The sequence below is a fragment of the Tauraco erythrolophus genome, chromosome 9 (assembly GCF_009769465.1).
Source record: "Tauraco erythrolophus isolate bTauEry1 chromosome 9, bTauEry1.pri, whole genome shotgun sequence".
Classification (NCBI taxonomy): domain Eukaryota; kingdom Metazoa; phylum Chordata; class Aves; order Musophagiformes; family Musophagidae; genus Tauraco; species Tauraco erythrolophus.
In genome coordinates, this window is record NC_141473.1 from 24,525,143 (window position 1) to 24,553,003 (window position 27,861).

The 27,861-nt window shown below is 42.5% G+C and overlaps 2 protein-coding genes across 2 annotated transcripts in view; one reads left to right on the forward strand and one right to left on the reverse strand.

The window, feature by feature from the left end:
* Nucleotides 1–612: 612 nt before the first annotated feature.
* Nucleotides 613–20,394, reverse strand: AP3M1 (adaptor related protein complex 3 subunit mu 1). The gene is given in 11 exon segments (XM_086616268.1): nucleotides 613–1,625; nucleotides 1,628–1,657; nucleotides 2,964–3,109; nucleotides 4,499–4,612; nucleotides 4,614–4,715; nucleotides 5,395–5,528; nucleotides 5,901–5,986; nucleotides 7,563–7,700; nucleotides 10,011–10,182; nucleotides 10,909–11,184; nucleotides 20,347–20,394. Coding segments are annotated over 10 exon segments (1,263 nt in total). The 5' UTR covers nucleotides 11,182–11,184; nucleotides 20,347–20,394; the 3' UTR covers nucleotides 613–1,557.
* Nucleotides 20,395–20,777: 383 nt separating this feature from the next.
* ADK (adenosine kinase) overlaps nucleotides 20,778–27,861 on the forward strand; it is a 301,153-nt gene continuing 294,069 nt past the window's right edge. The window contains exon 1 of the mRNA XM_086616842.1: nucleotides 20,778–20,849. Within this exon, the coding sequence (XP_086472968.1) occupies nucleotides 20,794–20,849 (56 nt within the window). The 5' untranslated portion in view covers nucleotides 20,778–20,793. The remainder of the gene's footprint in view (nucleotides 20,850–27,861) is intronic.

Here is a 27,861-nt window from a genome sequence, read left to right on the forward strand (position 1 = left end):
ATAGAGAATACATGTTCATTTCTGTTCTTACTGGCTTGCTGCCAGTGTTTCAGATGGGTTCCCGCTCGTTTTTTTCAGACTGGATTGTTTTTTGTCCTGGTATTTGGAATTTGACTACTGAATGGCTTTAGTTCCTGTTCTTCATCTGAAGCAAAGTTAGCACCTATTCATCAATTTGTAAGCCAAACAGATTGGGGAAACAAAGACTCTCCAGTATCCCACCTGTCCTTAATTCTGAACTTGGGTTTCTCAGGCTACTATGTACTGACCAAATGTATGGTTTGAAACTTGACTGGTACTGGAGCATGTATCGGTTCACAGGGATAACAAGCTTATGCTGGTGCATAAGGAAAAGTTCAGTCAGCTTTGCATCATGACTGTTGTGTCTTTTGAAATGTCATAATCTAAACATTAATTGTCTCCATTTACAAATAAAGAAATATAAAAGGGAGCTTACCTGCCATGCTCCTAAATGCCCTTTCTAAACTTTAAATAGTTGCACAGTGATCGAGTCAAGATACCAAAGAGTCATCGTTTAACGGTGTATCGGATGTCTCCTGCCTAAGAGCATCATTAAGTTTACAACAGGGCGAACATTCACAAGAGAAGATGTATTTGCAGTAGAGTTCCCTTTATTTCATAACATTAAGCACACAGCCATAAATACACTTGACACTTCTATTGTGCTATCTAAAAAGCTACGCTCCAACGTACACACAGCACAAATCTGGTGGCATCCACTTCAAACAAGTGGAAGGTCTAAATCAAAGCAAAGGCTTCACATAAAAAATAGATCTTACTCTCTGCAACTGTATTCTTAAAAAAACTGATGGCAATGATGAGATTGAATAGAAAGAAAGTGGATTACTGAAGCAACAATCACCTCCCAGATTTAATGCAGAATGTTATTTTTTATCAGCTCATCTGCAGATGGCACAAATGAAAGCTGATTAAGGCAAATGCTTCTTTAAGAAAGGCGATTTCTTGTAAACAACAAGGAAATTATTTTTTTTTCTTCATCAGAAGCTTTCCCAGGAGTGACACTTGCTATGTCCCAGGCCCCTGTGGGACCCCTGCCCCTCTCACTGCTGCTCTCTATTTCCGAAGGGATTACATGATGCTTTGTGGAATGCCAGTTTGCAGCCAGCTGTGAGAATAGCTGAGCTTCCTTGGCGAGGCGGCTGCAGCAGCAAAACGTGCCACCACAAGACTTTTCCAGTGGCCTTCCTGGCGTTCCTAATGTGCTTGGCCTCTGGGCTTTGGTATCTGACTGGCAGATGTAGCGTGTGTGATGTTTTGTGGATCACCTATATCAAACTATTCACCAGCACAACAATTCAGTAAAAAAAGAGTGAAGTGTATTAGAAAAAAGTACCTTATTTTAAGCCATATTAAGAAAAACTAAACTATGCTTTCATTTTAAGAGCTGCTGTGCACAATGCTTTGATCCCAAACTTATCAGTGTCTATTAATTGGCACCTAATTAATAGCAATGTAAGTCACTAAGCAGTCAAGTTTTTTTTAAGGGGATTTCATCTTGTTAAGTGGAGCATCTTCTCATGTCCTGACTTGGAATTTTCCTGCTTTAGTAATATACTTGACACCTTTAAAAGGCTTGTATTTTCTCCATACATGTCTAGGCGATTCACTTTCAGTCCTGAAAAAGACAAAAACAAGTACATGGTTAAAAGCAGAACGCTAGAAATCATGTCAGTCTGAAAGTCCTGCTTTCTTGAAGCATGTTAAGATCGGTTAGGAAGCTAATTTCCTTCCTTTCACAAGTTCATCCAGTTTGAAACAGCAGAAGAGACTGTTCTTGTCACCTCCTTGTAGGCTGCCCAGGCAGGGCAACAGCTTTTTTCTGTTCTACTCGGTGAGCCAGCATCTTCCTTCCAAGGGAGGAAACTGTTGAACAAATGAGTTTATCTTCCACAGCTCCTGTACACTGCTCTTGTTTCCAATAATGTAGATCAAGAAAAGGACACATTTTAGAATTCTTGTCACTCTAAACTGTAATTGCAAAGACCAGCAATCCCTCTGCTATTAATTGAGCAATGCCAGTAGTTATTAATTACCTAACAGTTTCAGGTTGTCTCCTGCTTTCTTCCAGGTCCAGTATCTCTAGCATCCAGCCATTGGATCCACTGTTTTTTCCTAGATTTAAACTAATGGGTTGCAAGTTTAAGAGGTAACTGCAGGATTCTGTTTCTTACACAAAGACTAACTGTTTTTTACTCAGCAAAGTAGTCTAGGAAGCAAAAGGACAATAGGCTGGTACCTACCTAGAAAGGTGCTATGTGTTCCACAATCATTTCTCATCTACTGCCTTCAGTTATCCTCCTTCTTTCCAAGTGTGAGCCTTCGCTCTGTTAGGATCTTAATCCTGCAAAGCTTGCTTGCAGAAGCATTTTGCACATGGACAACTTGCATGATTTAAGTGTTTGCAGACTGAGGCCTTGTTTGCTTTAAATTTACTTTTGCACTTACGCTATAGACTTCATTCTGATTTTACTTGCAGACTGTTTTGAAGAGGAAAAAACTAACCAGTTCCAGAATGAAAGAATAAGAAGGGCATTCTTTCAAATTATGGAGTTGTTTGGCCACTAGAAAGGCTTTAGTGGTACAAGGCTAAGCAAGTGAAGAGCAGCATGCTAAATCATCATCTGTCACTCTTCACTAAAAGGATAAATTGCATGTTTAATGCACATGTCAACAAAGAAAAATCCATTCTTCTGTACACTTCTTACAGTCTTTCTTGAGCAAAACGATTGGAATTCACAATTCCCAGACAGGAGTCTTCCAGCAAGGGCAACTGTCAGGTCTGGGTAAATCAGATTTTACCTTTTTGGACCACACTGACTTCATATCAGCATCTCCAATTAAAAGATTAACAGTTTCCCACTTAATTTCCTACTGCTACTCATTCCATCAGTACCAATTTCACATAATACCCATCCACTCACCTGAAATTGCAAGGCTGCTGTATCTTAAACTGATGTTTAAACTTGGATTCTCTTCTGGCTTGGGGGCTCCAGACTGCAGGTTCACTATGCCCTTCAGGTTTGGTAGCTTTTGAGGGGCAATTTTGCCAACGTCCCATGTTAACCACCTTGTCAGGAAAGAGAATAGTAGCAGTAGCTTCTAGGAAACAACCTAGAAGTCAAGTTCATGTCAGCTTTTAGTTTGCAGGCTGGATTACAGAAAGCAGCCTGGTGGCCCTAATAATTATCCCACCGGCTGGGAAATGGCATGGTTAGGGCTCTTGCAGTAGGGTGTGTTTTCCCTTCCCAGCATTTCCTTTGCTCTATCAACACTCCTTAGTTGGTCTGTGCACTTAATGCAGCTTGTTCCCTTAGTAATGGTGATTGTTCCCGTTGTCAGATTGGGTCGGCTAGATCTATGAAGGAAGGAGAGTAACCAGCACAAAGGTGGTAGGAACTTAAACACGAGAATGAAGAGGACAGAGTGAGGCACTGGCAGAAGATGTTTAAGCTAGAGCAACTTTCCTAAGGGTCACTTGTTTCCCACTGATTCTTCCCTTTAAAGAAGATATATGGAACCATGTTGGCCCTTTTCTCACCCACAAGAGGTTTGGTTTTCTTTTTCTTATCATAAACTGAAAATTGTTGATAAATGCAGAAAAACCTCAGTGCTCCCTACTTCTACAAGCTTTTGCAGTTAAAATCCACCTATTTATCCCAACTTGTGATAAAAACACAGTATCATTTATTTCTGCAGAGAGGAAAGGAGACTTCAAGTGTTTTTATTGATGTGTTTGTTTTTAAAAGATCAAGGTCTGTTCTTTTTGAAACAAAATGTTACTTGGAGAGCTTTCACTTACGATTCAATCAGTTGCTGACTGAGATATTCCAAGGGCAGCAGAAAGCTCAGAGCAGGGTATTGGAGCCAGCAGAATGGTTTGGCTCAGACTGTATTTCAGTGAAATGGTTCCTGGGCACTCCAAAGATTCAGGAGCTTTAGGAAATTTAGGTCTCAAACCTCAACTCAGAGGCAAGCAAGCAGGACTCCCAAGATACAGTTTTTTCAGACCCTTTGTTTTCCTTCCTGCATGTCTTCAGGCAGATCTTTTGGAAGAGGTTTTTTCCTCATCTCCTGCTCCGTTTTTTCTGGCTATCTATTTTCATGTGTACTGCATTTTCTCTAGATAAGTATATTTTAAAGATTGCAAAATATACCATAGCTGAAATCACCAGCAAAATACTACTGCATCCACTAAAGAAGAATATTAGGGGAGTGAAGGACTAGGGGAAAAGAGAGGAAGGAAACAGAGAGGGGAAGGGAAGGGAGACTGATAAAAGCAGAAATCACAACTGGTATGAATCTTAAGTTTGAAAAAGTAAATTTTAAAGAGAAGATTCTAATTCATAAACATACGCTGAAGGGAAAGTTTTCTGCTAAGTGTGGAACACTGCTCCAGCGCTCTGCAATATGTATGACTTGTTCTAATGTCATCTTAGATATCTAAATAAACAAAAACTTAAGACTTACTTTAGTAACTGGGTCAAATGTATAGCTGCCTTGTGTAGCAGTGAGGTTCATATTAAGTACGGCCTTTGGCATGTGAACTGTCATGATGACTCCTTCTACTGTTTCCCATATTCTGTTTTGGTCCAATGGTAACATCAAATCTTCCTGAAGAACTATTTTCCTTAAAACTGATCATGTGTTTCACATATACAGGAATTGCCACCAAGCTGAAAAGAGAAGACAGTAGCTGAATGCATCCTGGCTACTTCTCTGCTACAGAAAATAAAGCTCTTTCTCATAAATAGTTCTTGTGTTTCTGGCAGGTATTCAAGTTAGAACCAGTTTATTTCATAAGTGAAAAGTGATACTCAGCTCTTCAACATCATTGGTGAAGTGATTTTATTAGCAGAGAAATCACAGGAAAAAAAAAGATTTTCTTCCACATCGCTTGTCCTAAGCTCTTTGCCTCCATCTGTTTATTTTCTTAAGGTAATCCCACTGAGCCAATTCGCACAACAGCCACCAGTCAAATCAGATCTGGTTTGCATATATCTGCAGCTTAGACTTTTTTTGCTTTATTCTTTTTATGAAGATCAGAGTCCTATATGTATACAGACTTAGCCACAAAGCATCTAGCAGCAAAAATGATTACCAGGAATGAATAGCCCTACATTGCTGTCACGTGTGGTTTATCCCACTGAAAAATAATTGCTGAGTATCAGCAGCTCACTGAAAAACTGTTTTCTTGTTTAGTGGGGACAGAGAAACAGACGAGACAAGACCTGAGAATACACACTTTAGCAACAATGCAAATTCCCCCCGTAACAAGGAGAAATACGCAGTTACTCAGATAGAATGCAGTAGATGGTATATCTGGAGAACAAGCATGTCCAAACAGAAACGTACTTCTGTGAACTGACACGGTAGGAGATCAATCTGAAATTCCCATCGGGAGGAATAAATGAAAGGACTCTCTCAGACTCCCAGCGTTTGAACCGAATACACGGATGGAAGCTGACGTCATCCAGCAGCCGTGGGTTCTGTAAGTAGTGGCAAAGTGGTAAGTGAAATCTCATCGAGCATCAGCAGTTTGAACTAGCTACTGAACGCTACACAATTCCTGTTTCTTAGACTCTAAGTATCATTCCTAGCCATAATCTGAGACACGTTACTGAGCTAGATGGATTTCTGGTCTGATCTGGTACAGCAGTTCCTGTGAGTGTATTTTTATGTACAGACAAAAGCCATTCCAACTACTGGGCAATGCACCACCTTCTAGAATGTAATGCAAAATTTATTTTCATATGTGCAACACATGAAGTAGTGATTGCACTCTTAGAATTGCTTAACTCTAATCATTACGAGAAACAAATCCTGAGCAAATAAAATTCCCAAATATATACTAAATTTACCATGAAAGAAAGAGAAAGATCTGGCATTCCTGAGAGCTTAATACACGAATCAATAACACCTTGGATTTCTGCAAAGACTGTGGAACCTGTGGGGAAAAAAAAAGGACACAACATTATTATCAAGGGCCTAACAAATGTTGTGAAGTGCAGCTAGAGGGCACAGAGGACATTTACACAACACTCAAGAACACGCCAAGCACAGAGAGGAAAGGTCATTCCAGTTACCTGTGGCCTGGGCAGCTTGCTAAAATACATGAGCCAGAGCAAACTACTTGTCCCAAATCAGCTAATTATACTTGTGTCAGCTGTTACACAGGGCTTGTACTGGATGTGCTTGAACTGGTTGCCAGCAATGAGCAAATAAGAATTTCAGAAAATTCAAGCTCTGAATCTTCCTTTCTTTTGCCCCTGTCCTCTGTGTCCAAAAAACTAGCAAGCTGTGTAGTGGTGCAGGGAAGTTGAAGCACATCAAAATGGTCAACATCAAAACACAGTAAGTCAGCGCTATAAAGCTCCAGATAACCCAGGCTTTCACAAGCATGGCTTGTTTAGCAGTGGGATTACATATTCATCTTGATGTTAAATAAATCTATAGCAAAAAAAAAACAACAACACTCCAAAACAAGAATACCAAGCATGTTATCCAGGAAAGGCTCATTTCCTTAAATGCCCTGTAAGGACAGAAAGGCATGAACAGGACTCCGGACTAATTAGCCCTACAAGCAAAAGTTATTTTACAAGATATGTAGAAACTATTGCTGATCTAGTCAAGGGGTTTCAAGATGGTGCACAATAGCTATTTATGATTATCCAGTTCAACAATGGCCAAAGTGTTTCTTGAATTGGTGTATGGAACCAAACCAACATTGACTACTGCTACAACAGCAGCACTGAATGAAGAATCAGAGATCTGCTCCCTGCCCCATATCACTACAAAACGGTGTCATGCAGTCTTCAGCTTTAGTAACTGATGGCCCCAATAATGAACAAAACGCAGGCTCCTGTCCATAGCATAGCGGTTTTCTTTTTGGATCAGTTTTTTCTACTTCTTGGCACTGGCAACATTTACACAAAAGTTATTGGATTCCTCCTCAGGGTTAAATCTCAGATTAAAGATTTTTGTATTCGAAGATAACATGTTTCATTTATAGAGAAGAAAGCAGTATTATTATGCTTCATAATGTCTGGCTCCAGTTTATATGTAAGGAAAACAATACTGTGCAGCTATTTTGCACCAAATTTTGTCTTGCTATCAGAAGAAAGCTAATGAAAGCTTTTGTCTTGCTCATTTGAGCGCCTACGAGGACTACAGTAAATTGTTGGCAGAAACAATGGAAGATAATTTTCTCACCACATTTAAAACTTCAACTATTTTTTTCCATTTATATCTCTTAAGAGATAATCAATATACGAACAGAAAACATGCAAGTACAGAATATTTGTTCTGGATGTTCTTGAAGCAGCCTAGAGCATATTGCCATTTTAAGATGAACTGAAGAAATACATTTAGGCACGTCATTTTAAATAGTATATTTCTATTTAAGATACAGATTCATGTATATAAAACAGGCAAAAAAGTGGTTGAACTGTGTTCTCTCTAAACATCAGCAGCTAAATGTAAACACATTCAACAAACAAAAATTAGTTTGCAAGGCAACTTACCTGATTTGTCTATAATCGCATCAATTTCTTCAATGACATCAAAATAGGCTTCGTTATTTGTGTATTTTACTCCTGCTCTGCGCCAAGGAATGTTGGACAACTGTCCAGTGGGAAGTGTGTCACCCACATTACTACTGCCTTAAAAATGAAAAGGAACTCAAAATGAATAATTAACTACAAGAGGAATGTTTCAACTACCAAAATTAAGAATCAAAGCAAGATTTGCTTCCAAGAACTGCAGACTAGAACCTGGACCACTAAAATTTCATTCGTTAGGTGATGTGAATGCACTTCAAGGACGTGTCCAGACTTATGGTTTTCAGACTATGCTTTGCACAGCAAAACACAAGGCTAAAGGTTTGAGTGAGAGCACATGTGGGGCTAGATCCTGTGAAGGATTTCATCACTACAATTCAAGACATTACAGCTTCTTGGGAGGGCCTTAAGCATGCTTCCCCCCTCTCCTAAGAGTTTTAGCTGGCTGACTTCAGGGCTAATGTACTGATAAGGGTTGTTATGGAGAAAGACCTGCAAGAAGCCTTAAGGAGGGCTCCCACCTCCTTTGCTTGGGAGCTGTTGTTAGGCTGAGGCTCTCACCCTTGGAACTGAGCTACCTTGCAACAACACGACAGCCACGTCTACACCTGACCGCATGCCAAACCGATCCAGATCTTGGCCCACAGACTTGACTTTCTGGCTTGACCTGTCTCATCATGACGGACTTTCCTGGCAATCGCTGAGCTGTAGATGACCCTGTTATAACCTGATGCTGACCCTGACCTATTGGCTCAACTTCTGGACTCCTTAACAGTGATGCCACTGACCCTGCCTGCCTTCACGTCACCCTCGGCTCCTTGTTCTTAATACCACCCAATGTGAGAAAAGGGCTTCCTGAGTTACCTAGTTACAAAGCAAACTGATAATTCTTTAAAAAAGAAAAAAAATAATCCTATCACTTCTGGAGCTTAAGTGACTGATCTTGGAAACCCAGTATAGTGGAAACAACTCCCTCTGCCAGAGGTAGGTCTCGGGACAGGGCCACAGCTCATACTTGCTCATGCACAACAAAAGTGGTAGTGTGTCCTGCCGTGTGAGACAGCTTCACTGCGAGGCTGGCAGCCAGTGGTTAACATTTCTACACAACCTGCTGGGTAGGCCCTCTCCTGGCAGGCCGAAAACAGAAGTTTTCATTCTTTTGAGCTAGTAAAACCACTTACAGAGAAAAACCCCTCCCCAAAGTCCACCCCAGTGCTATAACACATGGGGGAAGAGTTGAAACCATTTCCTCACTCCCACTGCTTCTCTGAAGGGGAGCAGCTGCCGTGTCCGTGCCTTGTGCCCCCTGGCAGCCTTGCAGGGTGCAGCAGTGCTATGCAGGCTGGGCTGCCAGGCCAGGTAGGTGGAAGAGCTCCCAGGCTGCTGTTTCCCACCTGCTCAGTGCTGCGCTGTTGACAGTGACAAGATGCAGGCCACCCTGGGCAGGCGCTTTACACTCCTAGGGAATTCTAATAAGGCTTTAGATGAAACAAGAAGATTTGATGCTGCAACCCTTGGCTTCAGGAGTCTTAACTCCACTTACAGTGGTGCATCTAGTCCATCAACGTCACAGATATTTTTCATAAGTATTACTACTACCATCCAAAACCACATTTAAAAAAACAAAAACCAAAAAACCAGGAATAAAACTGATGAGACTTATACTCAAAGATTAAACCACATGTGCTACCTCCAAGACCAGCTCCTCCGAGCACTACCTCTGTGTGGCCCTGCAGCCCACCTACTCCCCTTCTCTAACACAACATACAGGCAAACATCTCGCATATGTCTGGCCCATGTGACACTTCATGGTGCAACTCCCTTGCACCTGCTTGCCAGACAAGCAGATTCCACCAGCACAGCTGACAGAAACGTGGCTCTGTCAGCGCAAGACATACTCCTTCAACAACTGCCTGAAACCAGCTCCGAACTTGATGGATGCTGATGGTGGTAGGGGTGGGGAGGAGGCTGAGGACAGGCTATTTGCTTCCCTTCATGCTACCTGTCTCCAGTCAGCAAAGGTTTATTAGATATCTGTTATATGCCTTTCCTTAATGATTTCTTATAAAATGCATAACCTTCTCCAATGCCCCTCAGTTATTAAAGGCTTGGGGCTCACTCCGTACCAATTCCAGAGCACCTGTCTCCAGTATGTGCTGCTTGTGCTGGGAACTGCTACTCCTGAGGGACTTCAGCAGCTGTGGCTGGACCAGACGGTGCCACCGGGGATATGAAAGGGACCAGATATAAACTGCAAATAAGGAGGAAGTTGCTTTTATTACACTTTTAGTTGTGAGAAGTGGCCTCACCCTACAGGTTCATACCAATACGATATTATTTTTTAGCTATGAAGCATGGTGGGGCTTTGGTTTTATGCAGTCAGTCACCACTGAGAATTATTTATTTTCATACCTGTGATGGAGTTGACAACCGAGCGCAAAATTGTGGGAGGCTTAATCAGCTCCTTCAATATGTTCGATTCAGTTGCCAGTGGAAAGCCATTGTCTAACATTTCTTCCAGAAGTTCATACACAATAACTACATTGTCCTTAATTGCAGTCTCAGAACACTCGCCGAAGTAATCCTAAACAAATCAGAGATTACAAAGGAGAGGATTTTTATTCCTGTTAAAATGCTTTGCCAAAGTTTGTTTGTTTTTTTTTTAGCTTACAGAAACCCTCCAATATATCACTGAGTTTTAGTGCCTAAACTGATTAGCTACTTCTATGGTCTGATTGCACCATATGTTAAGGTTACATTTATCACCTAATTAGAAAAAAAGACAGTGTAAACAGTGAAATTGACATAATACGGTTTACTAGTATATATATATACCAAAGTTCTTCCCACTTGTAAACATTAACACATCTTCAGTTAGAAGACTCTTGTAAAACGAGACTCTTTCAGCAATGCCCAGTCTTCACAGAGGTTCCTTTATTTACAGTATCTGTGAAACAGGCTGAAAACTGACTCACGCTTTGCATCTCTTTTCTTCCTACAGAGTGCTTCATGACTGCATGCTCCTTCTTGTTCATCCACATAACATGAACAGTACCGAAGCTTACAGAAAAAAGACAGCACTTACAATGTGGGATTTGGGCTTTAGTGCGTATGCATTGGTATCTATGAATCAAATGAATACACAAAATATACCTTATTTTCCTTTGTACTCTATAAACCAGTGCTTGACTTGAAAATTGAAAAGGGGAAAATCACTGACAGGAAGGTTTATTACCTTTCTTTAAAATAAGTTTATACAAAAATTCCCTTGGAATTATTTCAATTTTAACATTATATAATGGTGACAGACCTGGAAAGTATCTGCTACTCGGTGTAGAAATTCAATTACGAAGAGTGGCGGCACTTCTGTCTGTATGACAGACACAAAGAAGATTTTATCTCGATAGATGCTGATGAGGTAGTGATGTGGCGTTGAGATGACAGGAGGCACATTCTCAACATCGATTGCTTTCTCCTGGGCTTCAAAGAAATAATCACAGACGGACTGGCTCACAACGCTCTTCCAGTGCTTCTCCAAGAATATATCACCAGAACAGTTTATAAGAAACAGGCTGTGGATCATTTTCTGTTGGGAACACATTCAAAGAAGTTAAAATAAACAAAAGGATATAAGGATCGACATTATTTCCTCCCCCCAATTCCCTTCTTACAATGGTTATTATTTAGTAACACGCACTGTGAATTTAAGAAAAAGATCTGCTTTGCTGCTTTTCTTTAAACTGCAGCTTCTGTATTTAGAGGAATGTTCTACCACAAAATATTTCACAGTGGGTTAAGTCGCTACCGTGTATCACAACCTAAGTAAGAAGCTAGCACTCTTGGTTTCCACTTTGATCCCTATTTGGTATTTTTAATTTATTTCTTGAAGAAAAGCTGACTCTCATGGGTTGGCATTCACTTAAACATGTTTGGCAATGCATGAGGGTAACTTACACATGAAGTTTCCTACGGCAGAGGAGTTTGCGTAACATTTACACACGTAACTGAGAATTGTACTATCTTTAGCTCTTTAGCTTGTCAGCTTTCAGCTATTGAACTAGAAAAGTGTTTTTTACTTGCTGGCTGATTAGTCTTTTACTTATGATCTATTCCAAGCTGCACTTGGATAAAGGGTTGAAATTCATTAAAAGTACACAAAACCAGGAGTTTTAATCCAGTTTAACGCACAAAATTGCTTCAAATGTGCTTGACACACCTGAAATATGTTTCCATAAAATGTTTTACACTTAAAAACTAACTCACTTATGAAAAAGGGGAGTATGAACTGCAGATAAGGAACGTAACTTTTTTCTAATATCTTTAAAGATTTACAAATAACATGCTTCAGCCACTGATCTTTCATTTTATTTGTGGGACAAGCAGCTTATCTGCTGTTTTTTAAGACTAATTCCCAGTGTATTTCTCGACTTTCAATGAGATAGTAAGTGAACTAAGTTGTTGATCCAAATAAAGTGAATAAACTATTTTCTCCACATCTATAGAAGAGACAAATGCTATCACACTTCAGTTAATCTCGTTAGCCTTTACATGAGATAATGCTTTGGCTGACCTGCAGCATAACCATCCTCTGACAAACCTAAGGTCCAAGTTTAAACTCAGGCTTAGAAAACAAAACAAGCAAATTGTAACCCAAGCACTGGCTCCTCACCGTAAAGTTAACTGGGTAGTTATATCCTGCAAAAATTCATTCTGTAGTTGAAGAAGCTGCCCTTGCCACTGGCTATTCATCCCTTCTGCCTTCCAGGTATTGATTTGAGCAGGTCTGTGGCTCTCCAATTTTCTACATCAGGAAACTGGTCCAGCCATAAATTGACCGAGAAAATGGAGTTTCTGGTCAGATCAGCTTCTTGATGCAAGTTATTACATTGCCAGAGAATGCTACAGCTGGCTCAGAGGAGGCAGTGGAAATGGGCAGATGATACCAATGGAGATATCCTGAACTGATCTTGACAAAACAAAAGTATGTCTTCCAAAGCTCACCAGAGAAGGTGAAAAAGAACTACTAAAGAAGGCAGTTGGCATGCTATTTCCCTCCACCTAAGTAAGCAGATATGGGAAAAGCACCAAGATCCAGCTTTTCAAGTTCTGAACTCCAGCTGCTCCTTCACATGCATGACAGCAATGTGCTCATCTTCACTGGGGCTTTGCCAGGTCTTAGATGCCTCCTGCTAAGACCATACTGTCTTTGGTGGTAGATACAAAAGATAGTCAAAATGTGGACAGAAAAAAACAACTAAGCCAATATGGTATATAACAGGAAGTTATTTTGGAAACTGTGATTGACAATTTGCTTAAGAGTAGGAAAGGAAACAAAGCGACAAAGTGTTATTGCGTGTCTCTACTGTATCTCTTCCGGACCAAATTCATCTCTAATTTAGTTTGTTAAAAAAATAGACAATTTAGTACTGCTAGCAAAGGACTCTTATAAAGGAGCCTTGACACAATTGTTTTAATCCAGTTTAACTAAACGCATTCTGAATTTAGCCAGCGCTGAACACTAAAACCCTCCAAAATCTCCTGGATAGTAACACAACGGTGGCAAGTATAATCAACCTCTGAATGTCAGTATTGTTCCACACCAAGGCAGCCCAAACATATGAAGGTGATCAGCTATAAAGCTTAGAATAGTTCTGTGTACATTTTAATATGGATACAATAGCGTATCTGTTAACAAACATAACACCCAATTCCTAGCAAATGCATACAAAGCTGCATAGGAGAGTTTCAGTACAACCAGCACCACTAAGACTCCATTTCCAGAAGACACGATCTGCAGCCCACTGTGGAGAAGCTATGCTGGACCGCAGGCAGCTTCGGATGGTACTCTGAAAAAGTATATCAGATGCGTGTGACACAGTGTTCTTAAGCCCTAGCAGTTGTCCTGCTGTTAACGTTCATACAGATTCTATGATTAGAAACAATTGCATTTGTCACGATTTACTTTTAACAAGCACAGCTGTGCAGCAGGCCAACACAACTGCTACCTAAACAGAGCAGCTTTGTTCTACTGTGCCCGCAGCAAGCTCCTGGCACATAAAATGGTTGTGGTAGCAGGGCCTCTTCTTTTGCCGCAAGTTCCACTTAGGATATTAGACCATGACTTGGTACACAATTGAGGGAGGGCATGGGTAGCCAGACAGGGTGGTAGCATTGGACCACTGCCCCTATTTACTCATCTGCCCCAAGCTGCCCAGGTACCACCTGTGTTGTATGGCCTCATGGTGAACTGGAACAGCAAACTGATCCAGGGGACCATGCTTAGCAGATTATAGCTCTACAGTATCTGTGGAAACTGAGCAATAAAATTCCACCTAGCTCCCTACCCTATCTTCTGGGTAGGAAGATAGGGATTACAGGACTGCCCGCAATACATAATTATATTGCTTCTAGCATAAGAGTTGCCTTCAAAACCCCTCACATACTCCTTTCCTCCTTCTCAAGTTTTAGCAATGTACTAATTTGCTGCTAATTTGAAGTGCTCTGGAAAATCAAAGATCTCTCCTTGCAGCTTAAGTACAAAGCATGGGCAGAAGCCCTGCCCTACCGGTCAGTGGGCAGCTCAGTTTGGACGCTCCCTTCTGCCAGAGCTGACTATATTAAAGAAGCTCTCACAGCAGCGAGGACATCAGTCTATTATATGCAAGACTAAGTAGTTCAATTTATCCCACACACTGTCAAACAATTGGCACTAGCCAATTAAAGATAGACTTAATGTTGGATATCTTACAAGTAGTACTACTACAAAAATACCTTACGTAAGCTATTATTTAACAAAAATTACTTACAGTGCTCCCAGTACTGATGATTTCCCTGCTACTCTATTTCATGTCAGATTTCATTTCAGACATGTAGACATCCCTGAATTCATTCCTCTGTACTCTGCCTTCTTCTGTCTCATCAGAACATTACATTTGCAAAGAAAAAAAGATTTTAAAATGCTGAACATAAGAAATCCATCTAGTAACAGTAAGATTCCTCACACCAATAGGTCAAGTTAACAGTTGTGGCCAAACAGCAAAGCATGTTAAGAGCTGCGACACTTCGAGGGTAAAGGTCTTGAATCAAAGTTCGTAAGTTTAAAAGACCAGTAGCAAAAGCACACCACAAAAATTTGAGAATCATGGGAGTATCTGTGCAGCAGTGTACACCTACACCACTTTGAGATGGCAGCATAAACCCACTCTATGTAAAACACTGAAGGTGTGCTTCTAGGACTATTTCTAAAGGACATGCTTTCCATCTCTCTGCTATTAGGCCTACCTAAGCTGCATTTATTATTTGCATCTTAGTCTGGAGCAAGCCATTCCAGCTCATTTTTAGTAAGCTGACAGCCTTCCATACTAATGCCTGACTGAAAGGCATCTTACATGTAGCAAGAAGCAGCCCAGCAGAGGTTTTGCAGCTTCCTCTCACAGACTTCCCATCCTTGCTCTGACCCACAAAACTCCACGATTCTTTATAGTCATTTCCATCCTACCAGAAATTAAAGTCTTCATAGAAGAACTAAATATTTTAATTAAGGCGCCTTCAATATGTTGTTTCCAAGTCTGTATCTTTCCTTTTGACTAAATCTGGATTTTGCAATGTTACTGTTTTTCAGTCTCTTGGCAGAGAAACATCTGGACTGGAGTCACAGCAGCCTCACAAGACAAAAGTGGCGCTCATTGGCAAGAGGGAGAGGTTGCAAGCATGGAAAAAAGACTGATTGCATGTGCTTGTCCTTAGCTACAATTAAGTACTCTAAAATGTAATTAATGCAGAAATACTGTTACCAGCTGCTTTCCCACAACGCTGAGCTGAGTTACAGCCAAAGCTCTGAAAACCAGGAAGTGAAGAATTTATCACTGACCTCTGCAGCGCCCTTTGGAGCTAGTAGCAATTACTGAAAACAGCTCGAAACGGGGTCATCGCTGGGAAAGTATTTCACAGCTTCCACGTTCCCTGCATTTGGTATAGTTGCTCTGAAGGGTGGAAGGATTAGTGGCAGTGGATTGAGCCGCTGTTACACATTTCTGGAAACGAACTTCTAGTGACAAGCAAATAGAAAGTAATCAAATGCTTAAAGTAATCTGGAGAAACAAATAAGCTACAATAGGCAGTTCTATTTCTATTTTAAAGCTAGTATTTTTGTCACAACCAGCTGGTTGGTAGTTTAGCTTTTCCTATAAATTCAAGATGTGTCACAAATGTGCCACAGATGTGGCAAAACCTTTGCTCCCACCTCCCCACTGACTCTTAAAACAGCAAACCTAATGAAGAGAAGTCCTATTAAATACTTGAATGATGTTTCCAAGATAGCCAATATAGCAGCTCTGAATAGGGTTGGCTGGACCAACCCTGACACAACATTGGAAGTCGTGACTCAAACTGATATACCTGGAAGTCACAGATCTTACTAAAACAAGTTCTGTAATTTTGCAGTTTTTGTAAGGCTCCTATCATTGTTAGCATATCTTACTGTTGCTGCTCAAGTGTCATTAACGTTTTTACTCATAAGATGCCCACAGGTTAGGTACCTGCACACTGAAGTAAAAACATTTTTGTAACCCTTCTTAAGAACTGCCTGGTGTCTCTCTCTGTTAGTCAAGCAAAACTCCCATAATCAAATCAACTCTAACTTAATGCCATGAAGTGCTTGTGTCTGTACAAGTACTCAGATGCATATTTTACCAGCAAGATCATCCCTATTAAAGACTAAACACTTTGCTTCCCAGATGTTCTGTATACATTTATCTTTACTCTCATTGAAAACACTGCTAGTAACTTTCTGGAATTGTTTTTAAAAGGAAGTAGTCCTTTGAGAATACTCCGAAGTTGTCTCAAATCAGTGTTTGGTATCCAGAACAAAATTTCCAATTTTCTCCATACTTTTACTAGTAACAATCACAGCCTTCATAAGAATTTGTGCAGCATTTCATCTACTGACTGATGAGCTTTCCAATAATATATTTGCATGGCACCTCTGTTCAATTTAGTTCCAGTATGAATCTGCTAATTGCTGGCAAGATAGTTCCATCTCTTGCCAACAGAACAATATTAGATCCTGAGTAACTGCAGTTCCCTTTGGGACCTGCAAGAACAGAAAGCTTCACTGTAAAACCTGAAAAAGCAAGAGTTTCTTAGGAAAAAAAACCCCACCAAAACAATTAAAAATTAATTGCTAAAATTACATTGTTACATGAAGATGGAACATATCTAACACAATTTACATCCGAATCAGCCGCTTTAGTACTACTAAGGGACCACTTCAGAAATTCACTCTCTGAAAGTAGTATGGAATAGACAGAGAGGATCAAATGGACACAGGTAAGATGAGTACCCTGTCACGCATTTACTGTCAATGGGATTTTCAGGAACAGACTGATAGTTAGATTTCATAGATTTCTAGGTTGGAAAAGACCTTAGAGATCATCGAGTCCAACCATCCCTAATCCCCATTAAACCATATCCTCAAGTAGCTCATCCACCCTATTCTTAAACACATCCAGGGATGGGGACTCAACCACCTCCCTGGGCAGCCTATTCCAGTGGCTGACAACCCTTTCAGAGAAGAAATACTTCCTAACATCCAACCTGAATCTCCCCTGACTAAGCTTATGCCCATTTCCTCTTGTTCTATCACCTGTCACTAATGTAAAGAGCCCTTCCCCTACCTCACCACCATCTTTTCTCAAGTATTTATAGGCCATAATCAGGTCTCCCCTCAGCCTCCTCTCTTCCAGGCTAAACAGCCCCAACTCCCTCAGCCGCTCCTCATAAGTTTTATTTTCCAGCCCCTTGACCAGTTTGGTCGCCCTTCTTTGGACTCGCTCCAGGAGCTCAATATCTCTCTTAAAGCGAGGGGCCCAAAACTGGACACAATATTCCAGGTGCGGCCTCACCAGTGCCGAGTACAGGGGCAGGATCACTTCCCTGCTCCTGCTGGTCACACTATTCTTGATACACGCCAGCATCCCATTAGCCTTTTTGGCCACCTGGGCACACTGCTGGCTCATATCAAGCCGGTAGTCAACCAACACCCCCAGGTCCTTCTCCGCCAGGCAGCTCTCCAGCCACTCCTCCCCGAGCCTTTAGCGATGCTTGGGGTTTTTATACCCCAAGTGAAGGACTCTGCACTTGGCCTTATTAAAGCTCATGCCATTGGCCTCAGCCCAACGATCCAGTCTGTTCAAATCTCTCTGAAGGGCCTCCCTACCCTCGAGCAGATCGACACAGCCTCCCAACTTGGTGTCATCCGCAAATTTACTGAGGGTACATTCAATCCCCTCATCCAGGTCATTGATAAAGATGTTAAACAGAACTAGGCTCACATTCCAGCCAACGCACGGAGAACTCTGAACGGCTAAGGCAGCAGGATTTGATCAAAGGATATAAAAGCCTCGTCTCAGTAGTTCTTGGGGAAGATGTTTGCCGTTGCACTCTCCCAATTCACTGCCCCAGTAAGTCTGACGGGCCGGAGCAACTGTGCTACCAGCTTTATACTGCTCTTTTTCCCAGGCTCTATTTTAAGAGGCACTCGAGGTTCAAGAAAGGACAAGCACAGTGCCAAAGAGCCATGCACTACTGAAATACTAGATCAGAGCCAACAAGCACCACTGGAACTCTGCCGTAAATGACAGCTCTTACTAATGTGTATTCACTCCGCCACAACAAGTCCAAACACAGGATGTGAAAAGAAGGTATATGACTATTTTTACCTCCCTTCTCTTCCATGAGAAGAGACAGAGCAGCACTCTTCAATTCTTCCATCCTATATGAGTAAAATCAGGATCCTGAATACTAAGTCGTAAAGAATCTTCTAAGAAGTTCCTGTTAAAAAGCAGCCTTTCATGCATTATGTTGAATAAGCACAAAAAAGATTTCACTTATTTTCTATGTGTTAATGAAGTTTCAAAAACTATATGAGAAGCTGTAAGTTGGTGGACAATTAAACAGAAATAAGAGGAAGGAACTTAACATTTTAAAAAGGTTTAATTTGGTTTCTTCCCATTATTACAGCCATGAAGCACAGCGGCCACTTGTCACCTGCTGTTCAGACCTCTCTACCTCAAGGACTTCAATTTCTCTTTCATGAATCCCTAGGACAAGGTTTCTATTGAAGATTCTTAATGCTGAACTGCTTGTACAGAGAGCCTTGTTTGGAAGAGTAACTGGGACTCAGCTGGTGCACAGCTATTTTGCACAACAGGAAATTTCATTTCTGGACAAAGACAGCAAAATTAAGCACTAGAGGACATGGAGTGCTTTTAATATTTAATTTGCTATCTGCAAGGAATTTTCAGGTATGTGCACACAGATGGGAAAGAATCTTCTTGTTCCATATTAATTTTTTTTTCAAAATCAGGTTTGCTTGTGTTTTTGACTTAGCACCTAACACACCACAGATTAAATCCTAGACATTTACAGTGAAATACCATTAGATGTGGGTTTTTTTTTTTTTTAATAAATGAGAGGCTCTGTACAATTCAAACCTGCTGGGAACTGCCAAGTGAATCATTCTGACGGTTGGCATAGTCAGTTCTTTTGTAAAACATTGCTTCCATCATTTTACCTCTCGCACGAGTAATTTAATTTGCTTGTGCTTTTCTTGCAAAATAGCTTTTCCTCTCCCATTCTGCAGTCTGCCTTCTATGAATATGAATTTTCACTATTCAAGTATGATTTTTTGCCTGGCTGTTTATACAATAGCTACATTTAATGGTGAAGCTACTCCTCCAGTCTGATCCACATCTAATGGGTACAAATCGTTCATCATACTGAAAAGATGAGTGCGTTGCTACTTCAAAGCAGAGCGGCAGTGAAACAAAAGAAGCGATAACCTCCACTCAGTTACCCCGTTAGGTACTGAACAGGGCAAAAGCAATGTGCAATGCACATCGGTGGATGATAATGGATTAATTTCCAGCACATTTGCGAGTGCAAATTTACACTCGCAGGGCTCCTTGCTAATTAAGCGAGTACAGCATGACCAGAACCACCATGTTTGCAGCACCGCTGCTGAAGCAAGATTGAGGAGATCGGGGTGCTCCCCCTCCCGCAGCCCCCTCTGTCCCTCCCGGGGTGGCTCTGCCGCAGGTTTTCCATAAAGCCTCGAATGGCAGTTCCTGCATCACCCCTCCCGCAGGCCCCGAGACGTCTCCCCTCCAAACTGAACTAAATGACCTCCCTGTGCATAGTCCCTCCTCGTCACTGCTCACGGCTCTAGCGAGCAATCAGCGCGGACCCCCCCGAGACTGGGGTACCGACCCGAGGACACCCCCGGGCAGGAGGCAGGCCCGCCGCTCCCTCGCCCGGCCGGCCTCCCGCCGAGACCCCGCACGCCCGCAGATCCGACAGGCGCCGGCCGGGCCCTCGCTGCAGCGCAAGCCGTGCTGCTCTGCACGCGCACCAGGGCCGAGAAAACCGGGGATTTTTATTCAAAGTCGGAGATAATTTTGTATTTAAACGGACACCGAACAACGGAAACAGACGCAGGTAAAACGGCGAAGTCTCGGGTCTACGCGGCAGCCTCCCGCTGACAGGGCTGTCACCCTTCTCCGACTCCGGTCACCCAGAACGGCCGCGGACGGCTCCCGCCGGGCGGGGGTCCCGTGGCTGCCGCCGAGGCCCGCCCCGCCGCGACGGCCGCAGCTTCCCCCGAGCACGGAAACCAACGCCCCCATGCCCCACACTGAGGCCTCCCTCAGCGGCCCGGGCTCCCCCCACCCTCCCCCCCAGCCCCACGTACCTCCCCCGGCCCGGTGCGGTCCGTTCGCCCCGGCTCGGCCCGTCCCGCTCCCGGGGCAGCGGCCAAGATGGCGGCGAGGCCCGGCGGCGCGCGGGGCCGCCCCCCGGCGGAGGCGCGGGCGGCCGGGGCGCTGCCTGCGCTGAGCGGCGAATAACGGGCACCCCTCCCGCAGCCCCGTCGGCCCCGCGGCCAGCCGTCCCCCGCCCGCGGGCGCCACTCGGCCTCGGCAGTGGGCAGGGGACGAGGGCTGCCGCCAGCCGCTCAAACCACCTGGCGGGCGGCGCGGCAGCACACCGCCGGGCAGGAGCGGCAGGCGGCACGGCTTCCTCTCCCCTCCCCGTCAGGCGCCCGGAACGGCCGCCCGCCCCGCCGCCCCCGCCCCCCGGTAGCGGTACCGGCGGGCGGGCCGAGGTGAGCGGAGCGCGCTGCACGCCGCCCAGCGCGAAGATGGCAGCGGAGGAGCCGCAAGCGAAGAAGCTCAAGCTGGAGCACAAGCAACTGAGGTAACGGGCGGCGGGGCCGCGGGAGGGGCTCTTCTTCACGAAGAAGCCCAAGCGGATACCGGAGGATCGCTGAGTGCTGCTGGTGCTGCCCCCGGTGGAGGGAGAGACACGTGCCGGCGCGGTGCTCCGTCAGAGTCACGGCGGGAGGGTCCCGCTGCCCCGGGGGCTGGGCCGGGCCGGGCCGGCCTGGGCTTGGTCGGGCCGGGCGCGGGGCGGTGCGGGCGGCCCCGCGGCGGGACCGCGCTCCGCTGCCGGCGGCGCCGGGCGCACGTGGAGGCGGGCGGTGGGGCCGTCCCGCCGCGCTGCCGCGGCGCCCCCGCTCCTGCCGCCGCCGTCCGGGCGTCCGCCCCGCCGGTCCCGGTGCCCGGTCTCGGCGCTCGCCCAGAGTCGCCGCCAGGCTGGACGCCCCGCAGCCGGGGCAGCGGCGGGCGGGAGCGCTGCCGCCGTGCTGCGGGAAGCGCGGGGCCCGCGCCGCCCGGTGTGCGGGGCCCTGGCTTTGCCGTGGCGCCGGGGCTGGTTCGTGCAAACGCGCTTCTGAGCTCCTGGGTGCGGGTGGGGTCGTGCGGTGAAACTGAGCACCGCCCGTAGCCGCCGCACCTCTCGGTGTTGAGCGCAGCGTGGGTTGTCGCCCCGTGTTCTTCGTCTTTGAAAATATCCTCTGAAAGCCCCCGTTAATACCCTTGAAGGGTCTCTGCCCCCGTTAGACAGGAATTCAGCTCTAAAAGTCCTCGTTATCAGATACCTTTTCTTCAGGACATGGAATATTTTGAAATGTTTCCATATTGAAATAATCTGTGCCGTTTGGTATGCTTCCTTATTTGTGTGACCGCTGTATAGGATCACTGACTGAACCCCATCTGACTGATGGTCTGCACACAAACAAGTAACTTATTTTTAAATGTCGTAGCAGGAAAATATAAGAATATAAGGCTTTTCAACGCAGGAAGCATGGTCAAAATGAGTACTGAGCTATAGCGGAGCTTTTGTTGGTGCAGTTTCTGATTTGTTTTCTCGGGATTATTCACACAAGTGTAATTGTAAGATAGCTGATCTCCTTCCAAGTATTCAGTATATGAAGAGGATTAATGACATAGGGCTTGAAAGATCCAAAATTACCTTGGCAATAACTAATAACTTGCTCAAATATAGCCTAAAAGAGATGTACTTTAGTACTGAGATGAGAACAGTCCCTTTTGGTACTGATGTCTGTACTGAAAGAACTAATCCTATTAAATTTATCAAAGTCAGGGTACTTGCTCCTTTGGCAGCTGGGTGACTTTTTCAAGTCTAATAATAGTTGACAAGCTCAGTTGCAGATAGTGGAAGAGGGAAAATGTAACTGAGCTCTCTGAAAGGAAATAAATGGCAGGCAGCAGTGTAAGATTGTAATTAAAAAGCAACAGTTATTTCCCTGGGCCTTAAAGCAAGGTGGGGCAAGAAACTGGAAATTGCAATGTTTCTTTTTAAAAATGCTTATTAGAGGAAACTGCATTTTACCCGCTTCAAGCCTAAACATGAAAATTCAAAAATTTGAGAACATTTTTGGAGTACTGAGTTGAAAACATAAAGGATGTTTACAATGGAATGACAGGCCACGGTGACATGCTCCAATAACAACTGATTTAACTGAAATAATGCTTTTGTGAGGTACAATGGATAAAACATGGGAAACGTTGTTAGAACTTGTGTACTCTAATTCTGTTTCGAGTTGCTTCAGTGTGAAGCATAAACTGGACTGCAGCTCTGCTTCATAAGAGGAGAAATGCCATGATCAGCTGGTGACCAAATAAAGTCCATATGTGCTGTGGGCCGCAGGTTGGACTCGTGAAGCGGGTGAGGTGGTTGAACTAGATTTGGCAGACCTCTGCCCTCGTTTGAATGTGGAGGCAAGAACTTGTTTGGCCGAGGGCTGCTGTAAGACTTTGTCCTGTGTTAGGAATCAGTACAGAAGTTACCAGAATGGTTGAGGTTCTTTGTCTTTGTTGTATTTGTAACAAGGTTTGGTTAATGCGAAGCATGGCTACATATGCTCAGGAGTATTGCAAAGAGTTAACCTACAGATTAGAGAAGAAGTGAAAAATCACTTGAAAATTTTGGGAGATAGTAACTTCATATTTGTTATACCAAGAGCTAGAGGAGAATTCCTTGTTCTCAACATCTAGATCTGAGAATCTCCAGCTTCTTCTTCAGACCATGTCTAATGAACTCAACAAGGATAGTCTTGTGCCTTGCTTACTTTCCCATGCAATATGAAACTGAATCTTTCCTGTGACTACCCAAAAACTATTTAAATATTAAAAAATGACATAAAAAAGTTAAATTTCATTCTATAATAGAAGCTGTACCTTGTCAACAATAACAGACATGTCCTTCCCCCATATTTTATTCATAGTTTTCTCTCTCAGAGTGGCATCGGAGGTTTCATGGATACATTTATTTTTTTTAGTCCTTTGTGATCCTTTCAGGCAAAGGAAAGCGAATATTGCTCTCTCATGAGGTAGGCAAAGCTGACTGGGTTCAGCTAAAGTTGCTTGAAAGCAATATAGGATGGCCAGCTTTTGCCACCCAGTGAGCAGAGCACAAAGCCCGAGACCCAAACTGGTGTTCCCAGCTCAACAATGCGTTGTGCTGACATTCATCTGCGGGGCAGCAGGTTTTGCATTGTCTTTATTGACGGGTGCAAATCCCCGCTAAAACCAACGGGCTTTAGGCAAGGCCATTAATGCGTGCTGCGTTGTTTCAGGCTTCTGACTGCATCTCTGCTGTGTGAAATAAAATATCATTGTGTGTGTAAACTCTACTGTTTGAACAGAAAATAGGCTTGCAAAACTGCAAATGGCTTGTCACTGAGTGGTGGCATCAACTTACTAGAAACATCGTGAGGCGTTACTTTAGAGGAGAATTACTAAGGATTTTTTATATCCTTTTATATTTGGTTTGGTTTTATCTTGGAAGTCTGTGAAAACTGCAACCAGATTTACGTTAATAAAACTGAATTTGGACATTCTGTAGAAATGCTTGAGCTCGTATGTACATGTCTGTATAGCAATATACACGCGTGCAGAATTAAAAAACGAACAAACTTGTGAAATCCTCCGCTGTGAAGTCCCCTCTGCTGCATTATGGCCTTCTGGCCGTTCTGCAGCTGCTGTGTTTATTGATTGAATAGTCATGACGTGGCTGGCTGTTTGGACAAATCAGTTTATCTACATGAAGACAATGTAAGCATTGAATTTGACAGATACTTTATCCTAGAAATACAAAGTACAATATTATTCTTCTTTTACTGTTAGACATCTCTTCCTTTTCAGAATAAATTATGACTTTGTGGGTAATTGTTATCAAAAGCAGTCCTTTGTCATTATTGTTGCACTAGATTTTAGATTGCTTGATACTGGTGACTGTAAAAAAGATTGCTAATTTCACGCATTTTTAATTTTGCTAGTAAGATGGCTTCTAATTTAGCTTATTCCTTCCTCAGCTCTCTACAAATGAAAGAAGATCCTGAATATTTAAAATTAGCTGTGACAAAGCTTTCAGTTAGAGTTTAGTAAATCATTTTTCTTTCTTTCAATATCTCTGGCTTTTATTTATTTTTTTTTTAATTTCACCTCACTCTTCATTTGTATTCATTTCAGTTTCTGTCTTATACTTTTCTCACTTTCCAATTTCTCATATCTGCAAATATGTGTAACTTTTTCCATGTCAGTACTCTTAGTGGCCTCTTAGTATAAAGAAATATCTGAAATTCAATCACCTGGCTGTGTTTCCTATCAGAAGAATAAAAGCAATAGACTTTTTCTTCAGATGGATATTTAGACCCCTGTAGAAAGCAGACAAACAAATACTTTTGAAGACATTAGCAACAGACTGCTAATTTTGCTTTATTTTGGACATAACAGCAGCAACCTTCCCTTCAAAGTAGCATTGATGACAGAAATAGATCCAAAAGCGGAATGTCTAGCAGCATGGAAAATACCTCGCTCTTATGGTTCAGGTGCTCATTTCCATTGTTCAGATATGTACCTCTCAAATTACTGTTGATTGATACGTGTCTTCACCTGGCTTTTGATGTAGCATTGTGGGATTTCTCACAGCATGCGTCATATTTCCACAGTTTTGTGTTCTTGTCTTGGAGAGACTTCTTACAGTGTTTTCATCCTTTTAATTAAAGTAATTCCTTGCTTTATGGGAAGGAGTGTGTAACCTGAGGAAACAGGAGGTCGTGGGAAGGCTCTTTCTGCTCTGGACCACGAGCACGGCTGGTGTTTCTCTCTTTTGTTACTGATGTTACCTGCAGCACACCTGGCCAGAAGAGTCATACTGACGAACGACGATAGTTTAGACATAATAGTCTTTGCTGATACTCTGCAGAAATATACGCCTCTGACGTGATGTGCTGCCTCCCCGAAGTCAGCAGGACTAGTCTTGTCCTTAGAGCTGCTTGCACGTTTTATTACCTGTGGGAGGGGGAGCCAGTGCAAACATGCCTATTTCATCATGAATCTTGAAGGTCCTCTGAGTTTTTCTGAGATTTGCGAGTTTGTTCCTTTTCAGCTAATGGTACTGCTTGTGTAGAGTTACTCATCTGGTCTACTAATGTTACTTATAAACAGGCAAGGAAGATGCCCGGAAAGGAGACTTGAGTAAACGTAGAGGTAGTTGAACATGGTGTCAACACAACAGTGTGAAATGCGCTTTCTGTAGAAAAAGACCTTGGCTTGCTCTGTTATTGCTGAGATGTATTTGATGTGGAAATGTCTGAAGAAAAGCTCTGACTTGTGATTCAAGGTTGTGATATTGAATTTGAGTAGTTACTTACGCAGGCATGGTACACAAGTATTTCACAAAAAACAGTTTCAGAAGGAGGGAATGGGTTGCGATCTAAAGGTCATTAATTAGTATTTGCTGGAAACCTTATCTTCTTGAAAAAAGTAAATTGAAATTGCAGATACAATGTGAACACTATGCTTTCTCAAGGCTGTTCATGTTCTCTTTACACAAATTGCTGCTTAAATATTTCCAATTTACATACTAATATTATTTATATAATAAATATCAAAGCATTTTGTGTGAAGAAGTCTGTGGGTATTACTCAGAATTCGGTGAAGGGAAAGGGATTTCTTCCATTTTGAACTGTAATCATTTCTGTAATGACTGTTTGACCACAGTCAAAGCTGTGGATACAGTAACATAAAGCTACTTCCTGGCTTTATGCTACCTCGGGATTTCATTTACAGTGAAAGATTTTTGTGGTTTTTTTTTTTTTTTTCCTTGTACATTCAGTGGTACAAAGCAGTCGTAACTGTCTCAAAGGCTAGGTTATTTGACTAGCATTAGATAGAAAGAAAGTATAGCTGTCTGCAGCACGTTGAAGACTTAGCAGATTTATAATCTTTCCTTTGCTCTTACAGCTGTGTGGTCTGTGAAGCTGCATTAAAAGAAATTGGATTATGCTATGGAATTTTAAAATAATTTTAAAAATATTTTAAACACTTTTCTAGTAGATCCATACAAGATAAAAATACATCTTATATTATGATGCAAAATACGAAAATCTCTGTAGAAAAGTTTTCAAAACAACCACTGTTCTAGTAGAAAATACGCGCAAGCTCTGCAAAATGCTGTTATTGAAAGAGAATTTGTGGACTTTCTGCTTGCTAGTCCCATTTTATAGTGTCTGCTGAGGCTGTTATGTAAAGGATAAACCTTTCTGTCTAGCAAAGGTAGAAGAGTAGGCAGTTTATATAAGATTAACCTTAGTTTTGTACTTTGAAGAAGTTGAGTGAAATACGGAGGTTAATGGAGAACTTTTTGTTTGTGTATTGTAAACTGGATGATTTATACCAAATATTTGTGATGTAAAACATAACACCTTAGTCCAAGGCTGAAGCCTGAATTGCCTGTATCTTGGATACAGAAGTTACAAATGCATAGTTTAATGGACAAGTGCAATTTGAAAGGTTCTCACATGGTTACCTGTTGTTATATCAGGTAGGGGTGCAATTCACTTTTAATTAATACTATTCTTGAAAGTAAGCATTTTAGTGAAATCACCTGAGGAATAATTGTTCGTCATATGTAGCGGAACTGATTCGGGCAGGAAGATCTCTCCCTTACAGCAGCGTAACGGAAGTAGTCGAGAGAAACTGTGGCTAGACCCTGTCAGGTATTATTTATTTTCAGATGCAAAAGCTGTGAATTCCCTATTTCTCTCAGGGATTTCTGAAGCTAAAACCCATGTGAAGGCACAGGTTACCTGCTCCATGCAAGCCGCGCAAGTTTGGATGGCGTCAGAGAGGCTGAGCAAACTCAGGCTGGCTGCCTAGCACTTACGTGCTGCAACTACGAGTTCCACTTGTGGCATGAGCATCATAAAGTTAATCCATGAATGACCATAAGTAATAAATGACCATTTTTCAGGGATATCCTGATTGCTGTTACTCCACCTGTGTGTCAGGACATCTAGAATTTCCCTGGCAAAAGACGAAAAAACCCGTAGTGGTAGGTGATGCCTTGAAGACGTCAGTAACAGTAGAACCTGCGGGTATGTCATAGTATAAGCAACATGATTGGGCACTAGGGAATAGTCGGAAGTTTATAAAGTGCTATTGATAAATTCTGTTGAGGTGTCATACGTGCTATTTCATCACAGGCTATTTAACTTTTTAGAAATACATCCTATTGATCCTATCTTGCTGAACTAGTAAAAAGTTAGAAACATTTGATGGTACCTCATTTGGACTCTGTAGCAGTTGTATGTTACAAATTACTATAAATATAGGTCATGTTAATGTATTATGTCTGTTTTCCTCTATGTAGTCTTATGTGCTTGTTAAAGCCAGGCAATTATTTATGAAGGAATCTACATCCTGATTTTTTTTAAAAATGGATTTATTATTTAAAATACAGTGATGAGACCCACAAGAGCAAGCTGTGTTAGTACTATTGTTACATTTGCCTGTGATGGGATTCCCTCTTCCCTCCATTTTCAGTTACAAAACAGAGATTT